The sequence below is a fragment of the Meles meles genome, chromosome 16 (genome assembly GCF_922984935.1).
Source record: "Meles meles chromosome 16, mMelMel3.1 paternal haplotype, whole genome shotgun sequence".
Classification (NCBI taxonomy): domain Eukaryota; kingdom Metazoa; phylum Chordata; class Mammalia; order Carnivora; family Mustelidae; genus Meles; species Meles meles.
Genome location: NC_060081.1, coordinates 69,479,617 through 69,507,015, shown reverse-complemented (window position 1 = coordinate 69,507,015; position 27,399 = coordinate 69,479,617). Strand labels below are relative to the sequence as shown.

The 27,399-nt window shown below is 47.6% G+C and overlaps 1 protein-coding gene across 1 annotated transcript in view; it reads right to left on the bottom strand.

The window, feature by feature from the left end:
• Nucleotides 1-27,399, bottom strand: part of EYA2 (EYA transcriptional coactivator and phosphatase 2) — a 273,594-nt gene that overhangs the window by 46,147 nt on the left and 200,048 nt on the right. Inside the window, exon 10 of the mRNA XM_045981144.1 lies at nt 5,634-5,723. Coding sequence (XP_045837100.1) covers nt 5,634-5,723 — 90 coding nt within the window. The remainder of the gene's footprint in view (nt 1-5,633; nt 5,724-27,399) is intronic.

Below are 27,399 nucleotides of genomic sequence, written 5' to 3'. Positions count from 1 at the left end.
GTAAGTTCTGCAAGCGAGAATCTGTCTCTACGTTGCTAAAGTGACTGGCTGGTACTTCAGATACGCATTTTCTTCGTAAAAGGTGAAACAAGTTAATAAAAATGGATCTGTCTGCAGGAATATTAACTTCTGCTGTGTTGTATGTTCCCCAAACACACCATTCTGTTTCTAGCCCCTGTAACATTTGCACCTGCTGTTTCCTGGCCTGGGAGTGCTCTTCTCGCACCTGTCTCTCTCCTGTACTTTCTCCCCAACCCCCCAGCATCTGTAATACCCAAGTATCTTCTTTTTTTTTTCAAGATTTTATTTATTTATGTGACAGACAGAGATCACAGGTAGGCAGAGAGGCAGCCAGAGAGAGAGGAAGGGAAGCAGGCTCCCCGCTGAGCAGAGAGTCCGATGCGGGGCTCGATCCCAGGACCCTGAGATCATGACCTGAGCCGAAAGCAGAGGCTTTAACCCACTGAGCCACCCAGGCACCCCCCCGCCAAGTATCTTTAATACCCAAGTATCTCCTCTTTGATGCTTCCCCTGTTCCCATCATCCCAATCAGAAGGACCACTTCATCCCTCCTCCTTCGGGTTGCCGTGGGAATGTCCAGCTGTGTTACACGTGTGTCCCTTGCCAGAAGGCGGGATCCTCAGGGACAGGGGCCACACCTGGCTCATTTCTGTGACTAGAGCCCCTGGTACATAGAAGATGGGCAGCAGAAGTTAGTGGGAGGAATACAAGACAGAGGGACAAGATGGGGGAAAGAAAGAAGACTAGGTGGATACATGGAAGAAAGGAAGGGAAGGAGGCCAGAGAGAGGGAAGGGAGCTTGGGAATGCATGGAGAGAAGGGAGTCGGAAAATGCGTGCGAAGACGGATGAATGGACAGCTGGATGAATGAGTGTGGGAGGAGGACGGATGGATGGAAAGGCCAGGGAGCTGACAGTGACGGGCTGGAAATACCGGTGGATGGAGGGAGGGTCAAAGAATGGAAGGAAGGAAAAAGGAAGGGAGGGAGAGAAAAGGAAAGAACAGATGGACGAGGTTCTAGGGGGAGGGAGAAGTGGGGGAGAGAGAGAGAGAACAGGCAAGCCAAGGCAGAAGCAGGGCAAAGAGGGAAGACTGGGAAAACGAGGCCAGAACTTTCTCTAATATGGAGCCGCCATGCCTTGTTCGCCCCGGGGCCATGTTGACCGGCATCTCCCCTGCAGCCTGAGCCGGGAAGTCAAAGCCAAGAGAGCTGTGTTCTCTAGAGCTTCCGCTCAGCTGGAATGGAGGCCGCAGGGCTAGGTCAAGCATCAGCCTTGGCCATGAGTCCTACAGCCCGCTACTAAGTGGCAGCTCGGGAGGCTCCCCACGGAAGGGCTTTCTGGGTGAGTGCAGGTCCGTCAGCCCCGAGGATGGTCTCCCCAGCTCTTGAGCCGTAAGCGCACCAGTTTCAGTTGAACCCGCACCTTGCCCCGCAACCCAGCCAACATTTTGGATGACGGGTCCCCTGCCCCAGCTTCCAAGCTGCTCCTGCACAAAGGAGAGGTGGCTTGGAGCGGGGAGCTGGTTGGCAGAATTTATGCCCAAACCCCAGCGGCTGGAGTCATGGATGACCTTGTCGTATCTCTATGTTGCATGCACGGCTTCTGAATCATTGTGAAATCAGGAGTTGTAATTTTCTAGCTCGTAGTAAGATAAACGACGTCTAACAATTTAAAGGAAACAGTTTGCCTTGGTACCGTGGAGTGCCCCCTGCCCCCACCCAGCCCCGGTACACGCGCTGCACCCCTGGTGGAAAGGGGCCTGCTTGTTGGGCACGTGCGGGGGGCCAGGCTGCGTGCGGGCAGCTTTCATCTCTCCCCCATCATCATTACAACCTGGAAGCTCAGTTTTTCTTCTACCTGTTGAGCACATGAGGGAAATGAGGCTAGAGGAGAGGGAGACCCCTGCCCCCGGCACACAGCCAGGCATGGGCGGAGCCAGGACACCAAGGCAGATGGAACGGGTTAGAAGGTGCTTGCCCTAAGCGCAGGACAAGTGTCCTGGAGAGCCTGAGATACAGCTGAACTTGGCACCTACCCTGTCTCTGGATTCTTCCCCCCTGAGTGCTTCCACATGGGAGGCTGGGCGCCTGACTTGACGGAGCTCAGGTACCTGCTTCTACCCTTGCCCTCTCTGGTCTGTTCACCCAGGAGCCCGACAGAGCTTCGGAACGGAAGTCAGATGGTGTCCTCCTGCTTAAAACCCTCCAGTGCCTTCTTGTCACCCTGAGAAGATCAGCTAAAGCCTTAGGATGGCCCAGAGCCTGTGATCTGCACCCAGCTCCCACTCCCACCGCCATCCTCCCTGCTCCTGCGCTGGCTTCCCTGTTTCCAGAACTTGCCAACTCGGACCATGTCTCAGGGCCTCTGCCCTGCTCTTCCGTCTGCACTCTCCCTGCCCGGACGCCCACGTGCCCTGCTCCGGCACCTGGTTCAGTCTGCCAATGTGGCACAAGCGAGTCTTAACGGCTCCATCCTGCACAACGGTTTCAGTTCTGTTGGAGTGCCTTGAGGGCGTCTGGCACGGGGGACATTTCTGAAAAGCACGTAGGGAGTAAAAGCAAACTGGCTTCCCCGGGGAGCTCCAGCTGGGAATTCAATATCCTTCACCAGGAGGTGCGGCTTCCGCTTCGGGGCCAATGAGGAACAGCCCAGGGGGCTAATGACATTGCCTTGAAACACACAAGCGTCCAGCAAAACGCTTGGCCCTGAGCCTCAGGTTCAACGCACACCGATAAAGTGCCCACTGTGTGTCAGGCGTTCTTGCTGTGTGGGTCTTTAACTCTTACCACTGCCCGTCACTTTGGTATCTTCCCGGGTGTTGCGGACACCTCCAGCCCCATGTGCCCTTGACAGAAGCATGGGTTTCCCCCTCTATATTCCCACATCTGCCCATCTCAGAGGATGGCACTGTAACCCTTGTCTAGCCAAGCCTCCCGCCGCACCCCAACTCTTCTCTCTCCCTCATCCCCCATCTAAACCCTCAGGAGCCCTCTTGGCCTTATTGCAACCCTGAAGCCTTGATCCAACCAGCTTTCTTCTGTTGCTTGGACAACTGCAATAACTTCTTTGCTGGTCGCCCAGCCCCCACCCTTTGCCTCCTGTTGCCCATTCTCCACGCAGCAGCCAGAGCAGTCCTTTTAAAACATAAGTGAGATCACACAGCTTTTCCTGTTTAATGCTCCCTGGCCCCACGCTGTGTACAGCACGTAGGGTAAACTCTGATATCCACAACCCATGTCTGGCCCACACTTCCCTCTCCAGACTTTCTTATTGCAGTTGCCCCTGTGCTTTCACTCATTCACTATAGTCACTGTGGCCTTCACACACTTCCCACCACAGGGCCTTTGCATGTGCTGGTCCCACCTCTCTAGATCTCCACCTGGCTGGCTGCTGTCCTCATTCAAGCCTTGGCTCAAGCGTCCCCTTCTCCAGAGGCCTCTCCTGACTCCCTGGAGAAATGCTGACCACAGCATGTGTTCCCACAGCCTACCCCTCTCTCCCATCACTCACTATCATATCTCATTGTTGTACTTTCTTCACTACCATCTCATTAAATGGACTTTCTCATTTATGGATTTGTTTGGCTGTTTACTGCCAAGGTCCCGGGGATTGAAAGTGATGCGGCTGGAGTTCCTGCCCTCATGGAGCAAACATTTTAAGGAGGAGATCTTGAGAGACTAAATCCAGCCTGGATTTTTCAATTACAAGAGCCAATAATTGCTCTTCCTTTGCTAAAGCCAATCAGGTTTCGTGATTTACAATCAGCCGACTCTGTATTACATTACGCTCCATAAATATTTGCTGAATTCAACTGCCATGTTTGTTTTGCTCATTTGTTCTCTCCCTCCCTCCCCCCTCTTTTTCCCCAAGACACTGTAAAGCGGGTCTGCACATTGCATCTGGCTGAAGGGACACTCCTGGGCTTGATACTCACAGAATAACCTACCATGCCAATGTTCTCTTTTGTCATCAATGACTTTCTACATAGATCCTCTCTTTGATTCCTCAAAAAGTTGAAAACAGAGCTACCCTATGACCCAGCAGTCGCACTACTTGGTATTTATCCCAAAGATGCAAAAGTAGTGATCCAAAGGGCCACCCACACCCCAATATTTATAGCAGCAATGTCCAGAACAGCCAAACTATGGAAAGAGCCCAGATGTACTTCAAAGATGAATGGATAAGGAAGATGTGGTATATATACACAATGGAATACTATTCAGCCATCAAAAAAATAAAATCTTGCCATTTGCGACGACGTGGATGGAACTAGAAGGTATTATGCTGAGCGAAATAAGTCAGTCAGAGAAACGCAATTATCACATGATCTCACTCGTGTGGAATTTAAGAAACAAAACACAGGATCATAGGGGAAGAGAGGGAAAAATAAAACAAGATGAAATCAGAGAGAAAGACAAACTGTAGGAGACTCTTAATCACAGGAAACAAACAGGGCTGCTGGAGGGGAGTGAGTGAGGGAAGGAAAACCCTCCTGATGATACATATTAGTCATGCTCTGGGCCAACCGGGCTAGATCTGAATTCAGAGCCTTCATATTTCTACTCTACAGGCCAGTCCCAGGGATTTTTGATTCCAGGAAGAAATATTCCTGCTAAGATAAACTGGACTGTTCTTTCATACAAAGTATAATTTTAAGTTACCTTCATTTTTCAATCTGGTAAACCAAAAACACAAATACAATTTGCAAAGCCATTTGATCCCTCCATTAATCCTCTTACCAGCCAAAACAACAACAACAACAACAACAACAAACCCACACCAAACCCCTTCTCACCTTGTAGAAAGCTGCTTGCTCTTTCATCAGAGTTAAGTCATGCATTGTATTTCCCTCCTTGCTTTGGCTACCAGGGAGCTCAGAGAGATGAACTCTGAACTTCACTGCAGTAGTTGGCCTGAGCTAGATTTTTTGGTACAGCGCCTTACCCTTATTCATTAACTTAGCTTTCTATTCCTTTGCTTTGCTTTAATCATTCAATTTTAAATGTTTTCCAGTTGAAATCCTTCTCAAATCTTTCTGCCACCGGCTGGATATAAAAAAAGGAGTTAAATTCATTTCTGATGTTGCCCTCTTCCCCTTTCCTATCTCTTTTGCCACTTGCTTCAGGCACAGAAGCAGACACTAAACAAGAACCAGTCCCTCTGCTTGCCTCTCTCTCTGTAAAACGTGTTTTCAGGGGAACGTAAATTGTTTTTAAAAGCTTCCATCCTGGCCCACTGCTAATTATTACTGACCCAGGAGGATCTGTACTAATTTGCCTCAATAAACTTATTAAATAGTAAGTTTCAGGAGGAAGCGACCACAGGGCCTTAATTGGATTAGCGAAACCGCCAGTGGACATCGCCGCCAGAGTGGCGAGAAGCCCACTGGCCGCATGGGGCAGCTGTGGCGATCAGCTGGCCAAGTGTGTTTTCAATAAACTGTCTCTGGCTACAGCATTGTGCTTTCTTGGGGGTTGTCAGCAAACGTTTCTAGCCTCCAAAGGAAAAAGGAAAAACAGAAAAGAGAGAAGGCAGCATCTCTTCCCCTGAACCCACCGCAGGTCGTTAAGCATGGGGACTAGGACGCGAGAGGGGCGGGGGGTGCCAAACCTCCAGGTCGTTGAAGAACAGATGCGTATCTGCAAGGTTGAAGATCATTTCTTCCATCATCAGGCCGATGCGCACCGATGTCGTGGTGTCCTGGTAGAGAGAAAGGACAGAGTCACCTGCCGGCGACACCTCTCTCTCCCATCCCCCCTGCTGACAGGCAGTCAGGGTCATTCCTGATGGGCTCCCACGTGGTCTCAGCTCTGTCTCCATGTGGGGTCGGGGTGACGACGCCCGACGGCTTCCGAGATTTCCCTTCTAGGCGCCCCTAGTTTCTACTAGCCCTCTCCCCCAAATGCCCCCCCAACTGCGACAGTGCTCAGCATTACCAGATCCAGGAATGGCAGCAAGAAAGGAGAGCCCCTCCCAGCCTTTCCCCTTCCAGGGAGGCCTGGAAGACTGCAGGGAAGCGGCGCACACTGTCTAAAACCCACCACGAGAGCCGACGTGTTGGTTGTCTCTTTACTACAGTCTCTCTGTGGATGCCGTCATACTCCTCCCGATATGTGCAGTATCACGGTGACCTCACAAGAGGATTAATTATAAAAACAAGTGCACAAGCAAAACCCCATGATGACCTATCCTTACTCCGGAAATCTAGGCCACCACTGAAAAAGTAAAGTCATGTGGGTGTTCCTGATGTGAAACTATCACTAACAACAACTGTGCAGTAAAAGGGTCCCTTCTGTCTCCCTCTCCCCTATACACAGGCTGTGGTAGACTGCGGGACTCTTCACCCAAATTTGGGGTCTCTTCCTGGAGAGCATCTCCCTGCAGGGGGATGACCCACACCGGGGGTTGGCACACTACACCCATGGGTCCAATCTGGCCTGCTGCTTGTTGGCGTATGGCTCATGAGCTAAGAATGAATGTCCACGTTAAAGAAAATTTTTTTTAAAGATTTTATTTATTCATCTGACAGATAGAGATCGCAAGTAGACAGAGAGGCAGGCAGAGAGAGAGAGAGAGAGAGAGAGAGAGGAGGAAGCAGGCTCTCCTTGGAGCAGAGAGCCCGATCCAGGGCTCGATCCCAGGACTATGGGATCATGACCTGAGCTGAAGGCAGAGGCTTTAACCCACTGAGCCACCCAGGCGCCCCTAAAAAATTTTTTTGAGGGCATCTGGGTGGCTCAGTTGGTTAGGCAACTGCCTTTGGCTCAGGTCATGATCCCGGTATCCCGGGATTGAGTCCCACATCAGGCTCCTGGCTCCACAGGGAGTCTGCTTCTCCCTCTGACCTTCACCCCTCTTATGCTCTCTCTCACTGTCGCTCTCAAATAAATAAATAAAATCTTAAAAAAAAACTTTTTTGAGAGAGAGAGAGAGCACATGTGTGCAAGTTGGGGGGAGGGGTACAGGGAGAGAGAATCTTTGGCAGGCTCCATACCCAGCATGGAGCTTGATGCAGGGCTTGACCCCACCCCTGAGGTCATGACCTGAGCCAAAATCAAGAGCTGGACACTCAACCAACCGAGCTACCCAGGTGCCCTTTTTCCATTCTTCAACAGCGTGTTGTCTATGGCAAGTTTGGCACTTTAAAAGCAGAGGAGAGGGGGAGCCACAGAGACCAGGTGTCCTGCAAAGCCTAAAATATTTACTATCTTGCCCTTTGCAGGAAAAGTCTGCCGACCCCTGAAATATACCCTCCCTGTTTGACTCAGATGCGACTGTGTGACTTGCATGGGTAATGATATGTGAGCAGAAGTTGTGTTTCATTTCTGGTCCAAAGCTTTAAAAGCAAGTGCATGGTACTGGGTATTTACCCCAAAGATTCAGATGTGGTGAAAAGAAGGGTCATCTGTACCCCAATGTTCATAGCAGCAATGGTCACAATTGTCAAACTGTGGAAAGAGCCAAGATGCCCTTCAGCAGACGAATGGATAAAGAAGATGTGGTCCATAGATACAATGGAATATTACGCCTCCATCAGAAAGGATGAATTCCCAACTTTAGTATCAACATGGACGGGACTGGAGGAGATTATGTTGAGTGAAATAAGTCAGACAGAGAGAGTCAATTATCATATGGCTTCACTTACTTGTGGAGCATAAGGAATGACACGGAGGACCTTAGGAGAAGGAAAGGAAAAGTGAACTGGGGGAAATCGAACGGGGAGAGAACCATGAGAGATTGTGGACTCTGAGAAACAAACTGAGGTTTTTGGAGTGGAGGGGTGGGTGGGGGATGAAGGAGCCTGGTGGTGTGTATTAAGGAGGGGACGTATTGCATGGAGCACTGGGTGTGGTGCATAAACAATGAATCTTGGAACACTGAAAAAATAAAACAACAACAAAAAATAAAAACAATAAAAGCCAGTGCATGGTTGCTCATGCTCTCTCCTCCCACTTCACAAGACTAAATGTTCCAGAGACAAGATGATGTGGGTCAGAGCTGCCACAAACCAGAACAGGCATATACGATGACATCTTGGAGATATTTGTTACTGCAGCATAACCTCACCTCTCCTAACTGATACATGTGAAAAATACTCGGCACAATGGCTCTCGGTTCTGGCCGTACGCTGCAATGACTGGGAGCACGTAAAAATCCTGATGCTCAGGCCCTTTCCTGGGCCAATAAAATCAGAATTTCTGAGGATGGAGTCTAGGCATCAGACATTTGGAAATCTCTCCACCCTCCTAATTTCAATGTGTGGCCAAGGTAAGAACCACTGGTCTAAAAGGATATACAACACTTGATAATATTCCAGGTTAATATCTATGAAGTGCTTTCTCTGTGCCACTGTGCAAATTAACTCATTTAAGCCCCACAAAGACTTATGAGTTGAGCGTTACTATTTTCCCATTTTACAGATGAGAAAACTGAGGCCCAAAACGATTAGGTAACTTGCTCAAGGCCCCGCAGCTAGTGAGTGCTGGGATGTAAACCCAGGTCATGGGGCCCCAGAGCAGCCCTGCTTGTGCGGAGGCCTTGGAGGGGCTGTGGTGGTAGGAGGCGTGAAGGGGGCCTTGTATATGTCTTTTCCTGCTTGAATTTTTTACCAGGAGGCTGTCTCTCTTCTAATATAAAAATAAATAATTAACAACATAAACCCTTCTTGACCCTGAAAAAAAAACAGGGGAAAAAATGCAGCTGGTGATCTCAGCTCACACACACAACTGTGAAGAATCAAGCCCAGGAACACAGAAATTAGGTGAAACACCTCATTAGGGCCCCAGAAGCCGAAGCTTAGCACTCCGGGTCCTGGCTGGAAGGCGGCAGGGTACTCAGTGAGAAATGAAGAAAAAACGAGGAAAGCAAACGTTTCGGGTCAAGCAGGGAACTGGTGTGTGACCCGGGAAATGGTTTTGGTGGTGGTGGTGGGGGGGGGGTGTTTCCACACATGACTCACCCCTGAACCATTTCACCCCTGCGCGATTGTACGTTCTGAAGTCGCACACCCAACCACGGGTGAGCAGGCTTCCGTGCGCTGGACGAGCGCGAGAAGCTGCCGTCTACACTCATCCGCGGAAAGAATTTATGTAGAAAAATGTCTGCTCCCAGGCCAGTGCGTGAAACAGGAAAAGCAATTATTGCGTATGGGATGGGCTGTCTGTGAAAAGTATTTTGTGTAGCTAGAAGAAGGCAAATGTTCAATATTGATACAGCTGAAATGACATCTTATTGATACCGGCAGGATGTGGGGAGGAAGTCTGCATGTGTGTGATGGGGGCCGGGGTGAGGAAAGAGAGCTGAATTCTCATCCTCTAGTTTGGGAAGTCGGGGAGCATGCCTAAAATGGAAATGAAAAATCAAGAAGTAATAACACAAGCAGGTTACTTAGAAATTTGGAGATAAGTATCAAAAGAATCGGCAAGGGTTGAAAGTTGTTGCCTGTGGGCAGAAAGAAAGGGTGTGTGTGGGGTCCACTGGGAACTGCTGTTTCCTCTAACACTTTCCTTTGTAGATCTATATGAGTTTTAAACTCTATGCATGGATTTCCTAGATTAAAAAAGTGAAATTAAAAATAAAAGGGAACATACTGAGTAATTCCCTAGAGAAAAACCCATGCAGAGGAACAGGGGACATGTAAAAAGTCATTCATTGCAGAGTTATTTGTAAATACCAAAGACTGAACAATTTAGCTGTCTGGCCAAAGGTTACTAGAGAAATAAAATGTAGTATATTCGTTCAGTGGAAAACTAAATTTAATCAAAAGAAGTGAACCATATCTCCACGTATTAATAGGGACATGTCAAAAAAATAATACCGAGTGAAATTAACAGTTTTCTGAAAGTTATGTACTGCATGTTACTGGCATTTACTAGAAACACACACAACGCTACTACATATTTTCCATAGTCACTTTATATTATAAATTTCTGGAAGGATATACCCAGAGTCAGAACAGTAACTACTTCTGGAAGGCGCAGTGGAGAGGACAGGAATTAGAGGTAAAGATGAACGTGAACTTTAGCACGAGCTAGAATATTCTTAGTTGTTTTGAAAGAGAAGGGATTCACACACTTATCATATAATCAAAATTAAAACAAAATTCTGAGGCTCCTGTCTCAGTCAGTGGAATGTGAGACTCTTGATCTCAGGGTTGTATATCCGAGCTCCATGTTGGGTGTAGAGATTATTTAAAAATAAAATCTTTAAAAAAAATTCAAACAAAATTTTAAAAACACCCAGATGTTTCTGAGAGGAACCTTTAGAATGCCCATCTACTCCTTGAGAATTCTCATTGTTTCAGGTTTTCCTAAAATCTGCCTGCATGCTGGTGGGGATTGTTCTGAATTCCGTAGGTGGGATCTCTTTTCAAGGAATTTGATATAAACTAGCTGTAAGAGGCAGAAAAGTCTGGAGTAGCCCAACTGTCCCAGAAATTAAGTAATACAAAGTGTGACCCTGAGCCAGACCACTTAATCCAAGTAGAAAATGTTTTTCCAGTTTTCCAGGATTGCAAAGACTGAGAAACTAAGCGGGGGGGGGGGGGGGGGGGGGGGGGGGGGGGGGGAATGGGCGGGGACTCCGCAGTAATTAACATGAAACACATCCACAGTGAGGGCAAGAGAAAGCCCCTGGTTTTGTCTCTTGCTACCTGCCCAGTCTGTTCCTAATTTACTCCACAAACACACCACCTTGGTCTGTTGGCTTTAGTTGCCCTGTGCAGCGTGGAGGGGGATCCTCTTTCTGATCTAGCACGTCACCCTGTCAAATAAACCCTAACACAGGGAAACCTTCACGCCATGTTCTTCAGCTACAAACAGGCCAATGACCCATTCAAACTCACTCTGACCCCTCTAATACCCAAGGTCTTGGTGAGGTTTATGCAGCAGACACTCCACCAGCACTGGTCATTGTCAAAATCCCCTTGAATCCTTACGCCAAGAACCTGTGTCTGTAAACCCAGCCCGAACACCCCAAATCAGGTGGTACAGCATGAAAACCACCTCTTAATCATGACATACTCTTTGGATTAAAAAAATCATCAGCTTGTTAAGGTTCATTTCCTAAATATGCAACAGCATACCCAGATTGCTTTTAACAAATGGTCAATTTAAACCAGAAGGGAGAACTGAAAAAAGGGATCCCCCCCTCCAAAAACAGGTTTCTATTTGTAACTTGTCCATCAAAGGAACGTGCTGGGAGCAGGTGGGGTTGGGTGGACGGAACGTCATCTTTGTTTGACTTGAGAGTTTGGGGTGGTTCTCTCCCAGAGAGGGGACAAATCAAAGGCACTGCAGATTTTTTCTACGTGTTCTAAGGGATGCTGAGAGCGACGTGGTGAGCTGTGCTGTGCAAGCGTTCATTCAGGAGACAGATGTGGAGGCTCCAAGCCTTGACACCCTGCCTCAGGGTGGGTGCTGTGGACCTGGACGCAGCGCTGGGATCTAACTATTACACATTCTTGGTGAAGTTCTCTAACAAGGGGAGGACGGCAGGAACTTTCTCCACATGGGCTGCTCTAAGATGTGCCCTGTGGATCAGTAACTCAGTTGTCTTGTGACGCACAGTTGTATCTCCTAGATGGACGGGATACGGTAAGAGCGTGAAAATGAAAATCTTTCCTAAAAGGAAATTAATCTGATGTCAAACAAACTCGAATGAAGAAAACAGCATATGGATTCTTGGAGGTTTCCATTTCTGAACACAAAGGTTACTTGGGTTAATTAAGACGATGGTGGCTGTTTAATACCAAGTCTCCATCGTGCCCAAACTTACAAGCTCCCCATTTTAAGCCATATTCGTGGAGGTCTACTTCCCATTCCTCTATCTATTAGAAGGCAACATTTTCATTTCAAAAGGAGTCCAAGTTTTTACCAAACAGTCATTTAAATGAGTAACTCTACCTGTCCACTATAGAAATCTCTTCTCTGAGCTAACCCTGTTTTCTGTTTTTAAGCATGTAGTGCTTTGGTTGTAGATGGTTTTAACGCATGCTTCATTCAAAGAAGTGAGATCCGAACACTATTTATTCAACATCACAACAACCCTTTGAATAAAAGGAGGGTTCGTCCTAATCTTATTCTGAAACTTCAGGTGACTTGTAGGCCTTAAGGTTCTTTTGGGGCTGGTTGAGTGATAATGTTAACAGCTACTTTTTGAATGCTCTGGAGTAGAGACTGAGAGAGTGGGCTCTCAGCCAGACTGCTTATGTCCAAGGCCAATTCCACCTCTTACCAGTTAGATGACCTTGTACAAGTTACTTAACTTCAACATGCCTCAGTTTGTCATCTGTAAAATGGGGTTACTTACCACACAGGGTTATTGTAAGAATCAAATGGCTTTTCAAAGTGCTGGTTATAATCATTACTGAAAGTTTACTTTAATGGCCAGCATTACAAAAGACAAAAAAGAATGGAAGAAATACAAGAGAATCTGTGGCCCACGGTCTATTTTTGTAAATGAAGTTTTATTGCAACACAGTGATGCCCATTTGTCCACTTAATGTTTATGGCTGCTTTTGTGCTACAGTGGCAGAGTTGATAGTTGCTACAGAGCCTAGCCTAAGTCTAAAATATTTATTATCTATCTATCTATCTATCTATCTATCTATCTATCATCTACCTATCTAAGATAGAGGGCAAGAGCATGAGTGGGGGATGGGGTGGGGGAGAGGGGCAGGGGGAGAGAGAGGCAGGCTCTCCATTGAGTGGGGAGCACAATGTGGGGCTCAATCCCAGGACCCCGGGATCACTACCTGACCCAAAGGCAGATGCTCAACCTACTGAGCCACGTAGGTGCCCCTTATTACCCCTTTATAGGAAAAGTTTGCAATCCCCAGAATAGATAGATGACAAATACCCAAGTATGTCATTCACAGTAATGGTGAACTTCTATTTCAGTTGGAGTGTGTGTTTGAGACAGAGGGAGAGTGGGGGAGGGGCAGAGATGGGTCATGGTATAAAATGCATCTCTTCCTGAGGCAGCTTTGGGGCTAGAACTCAGGTCTGATCTGACACCATAGTCCACAATCCTCTGGTTATGTCATGAGGCCTGTCAGGGTGTCTGCTCTGAGGATGTGTCTACCTTCCATGGTTCAGCTGCGTGACTGGAAAGAAGCGTGAGGTCGCCCCTGGGATATCCTGATGGACCAGGCCCAGCATCCAGCAGTCTCCACAGGAGCTGAGCCATTTGGTTGGTTTCCTGTGGGCTCCCTGCTGTGAAGCTTTGGTGGCTGTCTGTCAGGAAAGGGTTAATTAGGCAGGCCTGTGTTGCTAGAACCCTTTGCATTCCTAAGCAGGTCTTCTTCAAGGCTGGTCCTTGGCTGGCTCCTGACCGATGAGCTCTGAGTCCTTGGGCTGTGCAATGCTGGTTGATCAGATGGTGTTTGCTAACAATGGAATTAGGGAGAGTGCCCGTTTTTGTTTTGGGGGGCTGGAGTTTGGGTAACTGAGGCGCTGTGTGCCTACAGCACGGAGCCCAGTAAGATCCTGGACACCAGGGCTCAGGTGAGCGCCAGTGGCTGGCCACACCCGGCATGTGTTGTCAGATCGGTGCCGGCAGAAGTCGCTGGAACGTCTGTGCTCCACTGGGAGGGGATTCTGGAAGGTGGTCCCTACTTTCTCCTGGATCTTATTCCATGTGTCTTTTCCCTTTGCTGATTTTAATCTGTGTCCTTTCACTGTAATAAACTCTAACTGTGAACATAATAGCTCTTCTGAGTCCTGTGGGTCCTTCTAGCAGCTCATCGAGCCTGGGGGTGGTCTTGAGGGTCCCCGACTCAGGGTCTTCATTAGACACTTTGTAAAAACACCAACTAGAGAGGAAAAGGGGCAGTGGCATGATATTGTGCAGAGACCTAATCTCTCTGGGAATGAACTTTCAAGTCTATAAATAAGCAGTTATTAATTTTTAGCAAAAATAATACCCATTATTGGCCTCCCAGGATGATTTCATAACCCAGGCCTGGGCTGAGCCATTGTGACGGATGGTCATGTGGCCAATGGAAGCCCCTGAGAATTGGCAGCAGGACGTTAGCTGTAACTGCTGGGAAAGTGGCAGCTTCTCAACCCCGGTGCGAGCTGGGAGAACTTCTGCCGGAAGTTGCCGGCAGCCATCTTTGTCACCACACTGGCAGAGCCTCCCTGACAGGGCATATAGGTTCAGACAAAATTATTTGGGGACTGGATCCCACTGTTCCTGCAGTCCCCTTTGGGACATATTGGTCATAGGAGTAGATACATTTTCCTTTTTGGCTAATGTGTGTTGAGCTTCTGTCACTTATAATCTAAAATTCTTGACTCCGCTTGCCATCTCCCCAATGTCTGGGCAAAACCGGGTGTTTCCAACATTGCCAGTGTCCGGTGGTCAAGCTCAAATGCTTCTCCACATCTTAACAACAATCAAGTTCTGCCACATGGCACTTCAGAAAGACTGAATGTCTTGTCTTCTGATGGCACCTCTTAACAGCCCCTTCCGAAGGTGATATAAACCAAGATCCGGTAATTATCTGGTCTGAGAGCATCAGTCTCTTTTCCACACAGCACTGTCTAATGAGGCAACTGGCTTCCTGCAAATGATGACCCCAGATTGTCTCCACTTTCAAACGTGTGTTTGAAGTGGCCACAGACAAGCAGCTCCATGGAGCAAAAATCGCCCAGAGCATGAACCATGCAGTTCGTGGGACCTGAGTTCAAATCCCTCCCCCTTTTTTCCCCCCAAAAAACCCAAGGACATGACCTTGGATGAGATGTTCATACTTCCTGGGCCTCAGTTTCGTCATCTGAATACAATCAATGAGTCCCTGCCAGGAATCCTGGAGGATAATGCATGTGTGATGACCTGCTCCTGGTGCTTGGGTACCATTAGCAAAAAGCAGCAGGGGCCAGAATCTTCCATCAGAAAACTTCCCTTCTTGGAAATTCCCATGCAATTGTTTAACCTGGGATCTTCCAACCTACGGCCATACTCGTTACACCTTTGTAAGTTCTGTCCCACCGCAGGGCAACTGGGCTAACTTAACATTTTCCTTTAATTCAGCTACCCTCCCTGCTTTTTTCTAACTTAAATGCATATAGTTGAGAAACAAGCTTTTTATCACGACGTAAATGGCAAATCGGTTCCAGTCACTGTAACTGGGGGGTAAGCACGAAGATAAGCGGCGGTGTTAGGTCCGTGGGCTGCCTTTTTTAGCCGCCGGAGGCCACCTGCACACCCGGTGTCTCCGCTTCAATGCCTTCCTTCTGTCCTCCAATCTCCTGCTCTGCGCTCCGATCTCCTGCCTCCCTCTGCAAGGACCCTCGTGATCACCCTGGGGCCACTTAATCACATCTACCATAGAAGGTAATAGCTATAGGTCCTGGGGACTGGAGATCTTTCAGGGCCACTGATCTGTCTTCCACATCAGGCAATGACCAAATTACAAAATGCTGTTCTTCTGGGCACATTGTCTCCCGTACCAGGCTTTAAGGCAGTGGTTCTCGGCAGAGGTGGCCCAGCTCCTGGAGAAGGACTGATGGTTTTCATGGTCATAATAATTGGCTGGGGTGGGGTGGTTAGTAGTACTTGGGAGTGTGTGATATGAAATATATATTTGGTTTTTGTCCCCTTTCTGGGCACAGAGCTCCTAAAACCCTGGAATTTCCCAAGTGATGAGAGCACTGAAGGTGAACTGGGTATCTTGTTCAGAATAAGACCCTTTGGACCACAGCGAGTTTATGTTAATGAAGTGCCCTTTGAAAAGTCCCGGAAGGGATGCCTGGGTGGCCCCTGGTTTTGGCTCAGGTCATAACCCCAGGGTCTTGAGATCAAGCCCTGCATTGGGCTCCCTGCCTGCTTCTCCCTTCCCGCTATCCCAGCTTGTGATCTCTTTTTCTGTCAAATAAATAAATAAAATCTTAAAAAAAAAAAAAAAAAGCCCCTAAAGATGGGGGCTGGTTGCCAGGGAAACCAACAAGGGATTAGAAGACTGGAACTTTCAGCCCCACTCCCTGACCTCTGGGGGGAGAGAAGAGGGGCTAGAGGTTGAGTTCAATCCCAATGGCCACTGATTTAACGAGTCATGCTGATGTGATAGAAACTCCAAAAACACCCTGTTCTACTCCTTCAGAATGGCTCTGGATTTTCCTCTCGTAAATGCAAATTTTTTTAATGAGAAGCAGGTCCACGTACCACGTTCCTTCACTGTGTCTCTTATTGTGGTCAGGCCTGGGTGTTTACATATTGAAATATATATTAAAATGTTTTTTCTTTCATTTCTTTTCATTATGTTACATTCATGATATTATGTTCTTTTTTTTTTTAAGTTGTGAGTGGTGGGCTGTATTAGTTAGATTTTCATTTCAGGGTAGTAAATGGGGCATTTTAAGTTATTTGTTTTAAAAGGGGCTTTAAAAAATTTTTTTAAGAATGAAAAAGGGGCTTTGGATGGGGTGATTAAGTTGAAATCTGCTTTAGGAAAATCTGGAGGCGAAGCAGTGACTCAAATCCAGAGGCCAAGTGCAACCACGCTGTCGACTGTCCCCTACCAAGATAGGGCAACAGTTTGGAAAGGCGCTCTCTCTCTCTCTCTCTGCTGCTTCTCTGCTAGGCCCCATTTCCTCCTGTTCTACATTTCATCTTGCACCTGAGTCAACCAAAGAAGTGATGTCCCCGTCTCAAAGGGAAAGCAAGAGAGTGAATCATTCTCAGAGTTTCGTCCTAGGCCCCCAAATACCTGAAAATATCTAAGAACTGGATCCCGAGCTCGAAGACATTAGTTTCGAACAAACCTCACTTGACATTGGGATCAACACCCCTGCCTTGGGTGGTTTAGGGAATAACATCTATTGTTCACCCGGATGGGACCCTACCCTGGATTCCTGAAGGAATATCTATCCCGGACCCTTATCCAGTGTAAACCGCTAACCCCAAGCGGCAGGGAGACTCACCTCTCCTTTTTGGAGTCTCCCAGACACCCTGTCTGCTCTACTCTTTCTCCCACACTATTCAGTAAACAGGGCTCTCTTCCTCCTGGTTGTATTTGATTCCTATCCTGCACAAAGCCAAGAACTCTCTGGCTGGTCCTTGTGGGATGCCCCCTGGGTCCTTGGGCCCAGCCCCTAAGTTCTTAAGTCGATGTGTTGTTTTTCGGGGCAAGTCACTCTGGTGCGGGGAGGGAGGGAGCAGAGTCCATGTGGCTGCAGTTTCCAAACGTCCCTTCAATTTTCACTTTGTCCTTACACCTCAATTTCCCCGCTTTCTTCAAAAGCGAGGGATTAAGACATGTTTCCTCCAAACCACAATACTCATTATTAGAGCTCTCCTGGTTTTTGAGTGCCTGCTAAGTGCTAAGCCCCATGCTTAGTGTTTTACCTTATTTCCCAGGGGGAATTTATTTATTTATTTATTTTTTAAAAGATTTTATTTATTTGACAAACAGAGATCACAAGTAGGCAGAGAGGCAGGCAGAGAGAGAGGGAGAAGCAGGCTCCCTGCGGAGCAGAGAGCCTGATGCGGGGCTTGATCCCAGGACCCTGAGATTATGACCTGAGCGGAAGGCAGAGGCCCAAACCGCTGAGCCACCCAGGCGCCCCTCCCAGGGGCCTTTAGTCCCTCACCAAGAGAGGGAGATGTGAGGGAGGAAGAGAATAACTGTGTCTGTGTGCTGGGCTACATATAGAGACAGTTAGCTTTCCTTCTCCCCCAGATCTGGGGTCTATGAGGTAGCCAGAGTACTCTTTTTAAGACAAAAATCAGAACTTTTTTTCCTCATTTAAAATCCACTGACTTCCCCTGGCCCTCTGAGTAAAGCTAACATCTCTTAGCGGCCACCACTGACTTCTTTCCAACCCAGCTCTCTGCTCCCTCAACTTGCCAAACCTGCTCCGGCCTCAGGGCCTTTGCACTTGCTGTTCCCTGTGCCTGGAATTTCCTTCCCCCAGGTGCTGGTTCTTTTATGACATCTGGTTCCCACTTTCAGTACCAGACAGGCCTTCTCCGATCATTCCATCTAACCCTGATGCCAACCACGTTCACTCTACTTCCCTCCCTCACCCTGGTACAGGTTTTCATAGCATTTAGCATGATCTGAAACGCTCTTTCTTATTTATGATTTTTGGTGTTTCTCCCTCAACCAGAAGGCAAGCTCTGGGAGAGCTACTGCCATGGCCCTGAGGCTGGGACACAGCCCAGTAAAGAGCCATTGCTCCAGGTAAGTATTTTTTATTGTATTTTATTTTTTAAAAATATTTTATTTATTTGACAGAGAGAAATCACAACTAGGCAGAGAGGCAGGCAGAGAGAGAGGAGGAAGCAGGCTCCCTGCGGAGCAGAGATCCCGATGCGGGGCTCGATCCCAGGACCCTGGGATCATGACCTGAGCCGAAGGAAGAGGCTTTAACCCACTGAGCCACCCAGGTGCCCCCAGGTAAGTATTTTTTAAATGGATGTCTCCGCGTTTTTGAGTTTCACCTACATTAGTAAATTCCCCCTTGAATCTTCTTTCCCCTGTTTTACATTAAAATCAAGATGAAAAGCCATGAAGTGACTTGTCCAGGGTCATGCTGCTTGCAAGGGGCAGAGCTGGGCTGCAAACTCGTGACTATCTAAGAAACCAAAAATCTTACCACTTTCCTCGTGGACTACGTTTTCACAGGAACTAATGGCACAAAGTATTTTATTCGGGAGAGGAGGCTTAAGGCAGATTTTAACGAGGTTTTTCTTTTTGCAAATGCCTGATTTAAAACTGTTGATCTCTACTTTTAATGAAATAAATGGTTCGTTTAATTAAATTGCACTTGCAAAGTTGGGAGAAATGACAGGCAGCTGCCCTGCCTCTTTCCTCAGGTCTCAGGCTGGCTCGCATTTCTAATAACTGCTGGGCTTCTGAGAGGATAAAAGGAGGGCCCAGGGGTGGGAAAGGATCTCCCCTTATTGCCTCTGAGCATTTGTGCCTTTCATTTCCTGGACTTGATATGGAAAAGTGAAGTTCCCCCAGCAAATCCCTCATTTCTCAGCTGCCCTCCTCCCTGCCCCCCCCCCAGGCCAGGCTGCGGGAACCAGACACCTTGGCTGAGGCTGGAAATCAGATCACTTTAGCTGCCCCTGAAGGGCTCTGAATCCTTCTTTTGCCCAGCCTTTCCCCCACTTATTGGCAGCCCATAACTTTTTAGGATGTCCTTGTGGGAGTCAAAAAGGAGATGTGCGGTGGAAAGACTCATTTCGGTCACTGACTTTAGGATCTCTTTAGATCCATTTAGATCCATTAATGGTTACCAAATGCAGTGCTTCTGAAAGTATTTTTCAGAAGCCGGCCATCCAACAATCGCCCAAAAAACAACCCTGTGCACGCTGCCTTGTTCTCACAGTGACCCACGGTGGGTGAGTCTCAGGTGACGTCTCTTTCCTCCTAACCAGGGCGTCTCTGCTGGAACGCCATGATTGGTCCGTGGACAAGAGGACAGGGAAGTCCCGTCTTTGCTCCGAGCGGCTGAGAGTTTGACATCCTAAGTGTTAAACCCAGTTCCAGCCTCTGAGCAGAACCAGTCCCAGAGGCAAGCCGTCCTGGACTGTCTGCTTCTCTTTTCTGCTCCAGACACAGTTCGGATGCTCCCAGGGTGGGGGAGTCCTGGTGGCTTGAAAGAGGCACCTGGGGATTTCTGAACACTTAGCACGAAGCTTCGTGGATGGTGAAATGAGTTAACCCTGCTTTGTGCTCCTCATGAGGCATTTTCTTAAAGAAACATGTGTCACAAATCAAGGTTGGTGTCTGGGGACTTGGGAAGGGGTCTTCAGATACTCATGTACGGTTCTTCAATAGCTAATATTTGGTTAAGAACTCTTAGCCCCTTACGTGTGTTTCGGAAAAACTTCTGTGGCGTGATCAACAGTCAAGATCACCACGATAACTAATTAATGTAGCTAACCAATTAAAAACAATGTAAATGAAGCCACCTATTAGGGGTGGGTAATTTGTGAGGCACCTGCATGGCTCAGTTGGTTAAGCGTCTGCCTTTGGCTCAGGTCATGATCCCAGGGTCTGGGGATCAAGCCCCGCATGGGGCTCCCTGCTCCCCAGGGAGCCTGCTTCTCCAATTCCCTCTGCTTGCCACTCTCCCCTGCTTGTGTTTTCTCTGTCAAATAAATAAAATCTTAAAAGACAAAGAACTACTTCTGCATGTTTACAAAATGTCTCTAGAATAAAAAAATTGAGGATTCCATAGATCAGGGTCTTTTCATCCTTGGTGTTGTTGACATTTAATCTAGATCATTCTTTGTCATGGCAGGCATCCTGGCCATTGTGGGGTAAGTGGGAGCACCCCTGGCCTCTCCCCACCAGGTGCTTGTGGTGCACTCCCCCCGCCCCCCCCCCCCCCGACCCCAGGCCAGTTGTGACAACCAAAAATGCCTCCAGACTTTGTCACGGGGACCTGGGAAGCAACATTACCCTCAGCAGAGAACCACTGCTCTAAATCATTAATAAATAATGACAAGGCTCATCCTTAGTGTCAATGAACATTGTGTTTGTAGAGTGAGCAACCTTATTAATGAAATTAGCGTCCTAAGTGATGAATTAAATTAAATTAAGAAAAAAAAAAACAACAAAAAACAAACCCACATCTAAATCTCTCATGCAGCTGAGTGAAAGATGCCACTTTTGTATCCCCCAAGGGCCACGTGACCTAGTGGCTCAGAACCACCACTGCAGCCTGACACCTGCCAGCACACCTGGGCTCTGCCCTCCCCCCGCAGAACGTGTGTGACCGTGGGCATGTCTTGGGCCCATTTCCTGTCTGTGGGAGGTGGGGGTAACTCCAGCACCTGCCTCGAGTGACGACAAGTCAGTGAGCAGACACATGGAGAGCACTTGAGAGGGGTGCCAGGCCGGGGACACACACCGCCTGCGGGCTCGTCACTCTTATTCACAGCCTCGCTCCTCTGGGGCCTCCCTGGCCACACCCAGCATCACCCCTGCTGTTACCCGAAGGAAAGGCCAAGGGAGACATGGGGAGGGAGGCTGGCCTGGCATTTTGCAGTTCCCTGCCCTCCCTCCTCTTAGCACCCTGACTGCCACTCGCCGGGCCTGTGTCTGGCGGGACCCTGTCCGGGCTTGCAGACTTGCCCACTCTGGAGATGGTTCTTGCAAATATAGGCAGCCTGCCACCTGCGCTGGCTCTGCTTTTCTTCTCTGTGGATCACCCTGACACCCCAGGCTTCAGGACAACGCGCTCCTGCACCTATTCTGGAAACTCTCCCCTTCTTTTAAGGGGGGGAAAAAAAAGGGCCACACAAACACACAAAACCAATCAAAGCCATCACACCATGCAAGCCAACTGGGCCTTTAAAAAAATCACTGCCAAGTAGCTGTTTACAAGCTGAACAAATAATTACGCTGCCACAAGGAAGAAAAGTATTAATTAAAGCTATTCATTAAACCAGCCTCATTCTTCTGTGGGGTTTATCTCGTGGAAGTGTCAGCCAGAGGTTAGGGACGGATTAGCACACAATGGAGGGCTTTGCCAGTTAAATCTCCTCCTTGTGGTTTGCTTTTAATAATAAAGTTGTCATTAAAAGAAAGAATTTAATGATTTTAATTGGGTTTAATTACTTGGAAACTCCTGGAAAACAGATCAGCCTGTTTAAAAGAGGAAGACAAGAAAATGATGGTTGTAAAGAAAAAAATAGTTTGATTCACATGTTTAAACAGTGAAGTTAAAAAAAAAAACCACCCAACAACTTGGCTTCTTTGGCAGTTTCACAGGAGAACATAGAAAAGAGAAAAAATCTTCTTAGCTCAGCAAATGGGTCTATTTGTTCTAACGAGACCGTTACCAAAAAAAACGTAGGATAAATCCCTTCACCACTGAGTCACAAAAAAGAGCCAAGCCGACTGCAAATGATAAAATCATGTTCAAATCTAAAAGAACAAACAAAGATGTCTAAGCTGGTTCCTCCTTGGGAGTTTTAACCGACAACTCAGACTCTTCAATTTGTGGCCTTCGGAAAATGTTCTTTCAGCTGGAGGTATCTGGTAGCTTTTAAAGCACTTTCCGAAGGTGTAAATTCAAAGGCAAGAAAAAAAAACCCCCAAAAACAAAAAACCAGAAGTAAGTAGATCTGGATGTGGGGCAGGGGGCCCACAGTCCTGACTTGCCCACACTGAGGGGTTTCCTGGGACTTTGGACTTTGAGTGCTAAGACCGGGAAAGTTCCAGACAGATCCCAGGAGATGGTTACGTATGCTAAGGGAGTCACTGTCCAGGACCAAGGGCCACTTGATGGCACAGGAGACCAGTGCATTTTTGGAATGTCACATAAGTGCTTAGAACAGGGCCTGCCGCCCACCAAGTGCCCACTGCTTCCGCCCAGCACGGACGCGCGCCCAACGCCGGGAGTCTTCGGCTTCTCGTTATTTGCCCAGATCACGCTACTTGGGCTTATCGTGCCCTGAGAGGACATTCTTACCCAATCAGCAGTGTGCTTCTGAGGACTTGGTTCTTCAAAAGACATTTATTTCTTCACTTATTGTTAGTTATTATGATATTTATTATTCATTTACCCTACAAAGACCATTTGCTACACAGCAGGCTCAGTTCCAAGCACTTCCCATGTATTAACTCACTGAATCCTCCCCGAGGCATGCTGAGCTGTTACTGATACTACACCCATGCTGCAGAGGTGGAAACTGAGGCCCAGGGAGGCAAAATGACTTGACTGAGGTCATATGGCTAGGGAACAGAGTAGGCTATGAACTTGAGTGGTCTGGCTTAAAAGCCCAGGTTCCAGACCAGAGGTGAAATTTTCTAGACCAGGTGAACTTTTCTATAAAGGGCCAGGATTTTAGGCTCTGTGGCCCAGATGGTCTTCGTCACTACTCAGCTCTGCTGTTGCAGCACAAAAGCAGCCACAGGTAATATGTAAATGGATAAGCATGCCTGTGTTCTAATAAAACTTTATTAAAAAAGAAACATGCGGTGGGCCAGCTTTGGCCCATGAGATGGATAGAGTTCGCCAACTCTTGTGGTCGAGCACTATGCTATACTGTCTCTTTGCTCTCTGACAGTGAATGTCCCTTGCTGCAGGGAGCCCACATTCTAGTGGGGGGGGCATGATAAATAAAAAACATTTCATTTCAGCTAGGGACAGGTGTTCTGAAGAAAATAAAACATGAAGATGAACATGAAACATGAAGATGAAGAAAATGAAACATGAAGAGAGAAACAGAGAGAGCAAGAAGATGGACTGTGTGTGGGTGTGTGTTTGGGGGAAGGCTACTCGAGTTAGGGTGGGCAGGCAAGCTCTCTCTGAGGCTCTAACACCGGAACAAAGACCCCAGTGAACCAAAGGAGCTGGCCGCAGGATGCTTATGTAGCAGGAACAGCAAGTGCAAAGGCCATGAGGCAGGAACAAGCTGTGTGTCGGAGAACAGAAAGAAGGCTGTGGAGTGAGTGCATTAAGTAAGTGGGAGTGGGAGGAGAGAGCCAGGTGGGATAATCAGGGGAGGCCCTCTGATTTATATCCAAAATTGATCACCTGGGCTGCCTTCATAGCACTATGATATCCTATCCAGCCAAAAAGCCAGGGAGGTAGGTATTGTTATTATACCAATTTCACGATGAAGGTCTGGGGCTCAGTGAATGCCCATCATCCTAATAGATGGAACTCAGCTCCAGGATGGTCTGCTCCAATCCCATCCTTTTCTCCCCTGTCACTCAGCCCTAGAGGATGTGGGCTGCTTGGACTGTCATCTCTCAGCCCAGAGATCTCTCTGTGTTGAGGATCAGGAATGTGAGGGGGTTTGGCATGAGCCGATACTGGCCTGGGTTCAGTCTGCAGAGAAGCGAAACAACTTACAAACACTGATGGTGTGTCATAGTATGATGAACAGCGTCAAGGGTCCTATAATCCCCCTACCAGGGAACGTAAAGAATGGGAGGAGCATAGGCGAGAACTAACAATCATTTCGAGTAGCAAAATCAATTTCCTCTTAAATGGTGTCAGAGTGCTCAGCATATTGTCGGTTGGACTCCCAGCAACTAAGAAGCTTTCTGAGAAGGAACTAGAGGTCACTGCATGTGGCTCATAGACATCCATCAGGACACAGGACTTCTCTTCCCTCACACTTCACCTTAGCTGACAAGGTACAGCATTGTTGAGAGCAACAGAAATTCATTCATCCATCCTACAAATATTTATTCTACAAATATTTACTGAATGTCTTTTATGTGCCAGGCACTGTTTCAGGCATTGGGATACATCAGCAAACAAAACAGTCATATAAATGAGTAAAGCAAGATTTGTAGTATGTCTGATGGCAGGGATGCTATGTATGGCCGCACAGGTTGTGCACTGTATAACTCCAGGGGGACTGTTCACATAGACCACCATGAAAGTAGTGCCTCCTGGAGTTGAGCAGTGCATATTCTGCACTTCTGCCAGGTGGTGGAAAACACTACAGAAAAAGAAATATGGCAAAGAATCCATGTCATGTATGTGGGCTGTGTAGGAGGTGTGGCAATCTCATAGAATGGTTAAGGAGGTATTTGCTGAGATGGTGGCATTTCAGAAGATTTTTCAGGGGGAGAGGGAGGAAGCCATGTGGGAAGAGGAGCATCTCAGATAGAGGGAACCAAGTGTTCAAAGGTCCTGAGGTGGGAGTGTGTCTGGCAGGTTTGAGTACCACCAAGGAGGCCAGTGTGGCTGGGTCAGAGTGGGGGAGGAGAGGAGTACAAGAAGAGGGCATAGAGGTAATGAACCAGACCCCAGGGCCACATGTAAGGGCATGGACCCTGGTAACTGGCCAGATTACATTTCATCTTCAAACGTTTAATGAACACCTATTACATGCTGGGTAAGACCATGCAGGCTCTTGGCTTCCGTGTGGCTTACAACATACATGTGGAAGGGAGTGTCTGCTGTTCTTGTCTGCATAGCATCCAGCCTACCTGCTAGTAACAGCATCATAAGTGTTTTTCAGGGAGTCTGATTTTCAGCACATCCTATCTGTGTAGTTATGAGGAAGCTGACCCTAACAGCAGGGTGACTGGTTCAAGCCAGGTCAAGAAGAGCATTGTCTGGGACTGGCCAGAACTACTGGGAAAGAGGTAGTCTCTATTTACTGGGGTTACTGAGCTGGCAGGATATTGGTCTTGTGCTGTTAGGGGGCCATTTTTGCCACCACAAATGAAAGAAAACTGAGTTCTGCTGACATTGCTTGAGCCCCTTGATCCAGCCGCACCTGAAGCCAATAAAGCCCTGAACATTTAGGTTATAAAAGCCAACAAATTCACTTTTCTGCTTGTCAGCTTAAGTTGAGTTTCTATTACTTATAACTGAATGGAAGTTGATTTGACAGCAATTATGGGCACATAATACATGGTGTGCTAGAAAGTGGGGATCTGAAGACACAGTCACTATCCCTGCACTTGAGAAGCTACAGTCCAGTTGGGGAGACAGGCAAGTAAAGAGGCAATAAAACATCCAGTGATAGATGCTGTAAGAGGGGCAAGTGCAGGGTGCTAAGGGAGCACACAGGAAGGATGCCTAACCGAGGACAGTCAAGGAAAGCTTCCTGGAGGTGGAGACATCCAGGATAAGACCTGAAGGCTAAGTGAGAATTAGCTGGGCAAATGGGTGGCAAGTGAGAACAGCATTCCCGCTGGAGGGAACAGCATAGACAAAGATCCAGAGTTTCTTGGTGCAACTGCAAATCTGCAGCCTAAAATATAAACTTGAGAATCTCAGAGTTGAGGGGGGAAAGGACATAGAAGGGTCTGGAAGCCGGCCCATAGAATTTGGGCTTCATCCTGTACATGAGGCACCAAAGACAGCCAGACTGACAGAGACTAAGCAGCTCACACGAATGAACAGATTGGGCTGGGTGTAACAGGGCCTTGCTGTCATTCTCTAACTCCTGCTGCGAGAAATATTTAACTTTCCTCTTGACTCTTCCTAGAAAGACAAGAGGGGCAGCTCCAGCTAAGTGATGCCATTTGGGACTGTGGGTGCCTCATGGCCAGGCCTTCTGATTTTTTTAAGAGAACCCAAAATCTGAATTTTTATGTGAAATCTCCCAATTTTATTTTTTAAAAATATTTATTTATTTATTTGAGGGAGAGAGTATGCATGTGCACACATGAGCAGAGAGAGAGGCAGGGAAAGGGAGAGGGAGAGAGAATCTCAAACAGATTCCCTGCTGAGCATGGGGTTTGATCTCACAACTGAGCCAAAACTAGTATTTGAAGGCTCAGTCAACGGAGTCACCCAGGGGCCCTGTGAAATCTCCCAATTTTAAATGCTGGCAACTAATTTAAAAAATGCAACAAAAAATATGGTTGAGAATCACTTGTGGCCTGTGGACCCCTTTCCTTCCCCCTAGCATGATGTCCGCATAGGGAAGAATGGGACTGGAGTGAAGGTCTGAACGTTGGCCCTAGAACTGGGGGGTCTTGTGATTGGTGCCGTGTGCTCTGGTGGCCTTGGAGCTCTTGGGCCTGACTGCGTCTCTGACACTTACCAGCTTGGCGTTCTAGGGCAGTGTCCTGGGTAGAACGGCGATCACCCCATCTGCCTTTGTGGGTTTGTCTTGAGGACCAAGGGGATGACTCGTGACCCAGTATCACGTACATGAGGGGAGGGATTTTATCCCTATACTTGAAGACTTCTGGGTATGGTTATATGCTACAAACTGAAAGTCACCATAAAAGTAAATACTTTCTTTTTTTTTTTTTTTTAGCTTTTACACACATAAATTTGACAATGAACGAAATGAACCAATTCCTCAAAAACCACAAACTCGCAAAACTTGCCCAGGGTGAACTAGCAGCAAGCATTAGAGGGATCGAAGTCATGGTTGAAAACCTCCTGGAGAACAGAATCTCCAGGTCCAGATGGTTTCACTGGAGAATTCTACCAAACAGTTCAAGAAGAATTAGCACCAATTCTCCACAGTCTCTTCCAGAAAACAGAAGACGATGCCTCCCAACTCATTTTATGAGGTCAGTGTTACCTTGACCCCAAAACCCGATGAAGAAATTATTAAAAAAAAAACAAAACCAACTCCTCAGCTGGTCTTTTGAGGTCCGTGGGGCAGGAATATCATTCCGATTTTACAGATGAGCAAACTCCTCTCGCGCTCCTACATATTTTCATCAGCTCAAAAGAAAACCCCATACCCACAAGGCTGTTGCTCCCTGTCCCTCCAACCCCCCAGGCCCTGGTAACCCCCTGCCTGTGTTCTGTCAGTATGGATTTACAGATTCTGGATGTTTTGTAGAAATGGAACCACACGACGCATGGCGTTTGCATTGGGCTTCTTATACGTAGTGCAACGTTTTTAGGGTCTGTCCATGTCGTAGCACAGATCAGCACACCATGCATTTTTACGGCTGAAGAACATTCTA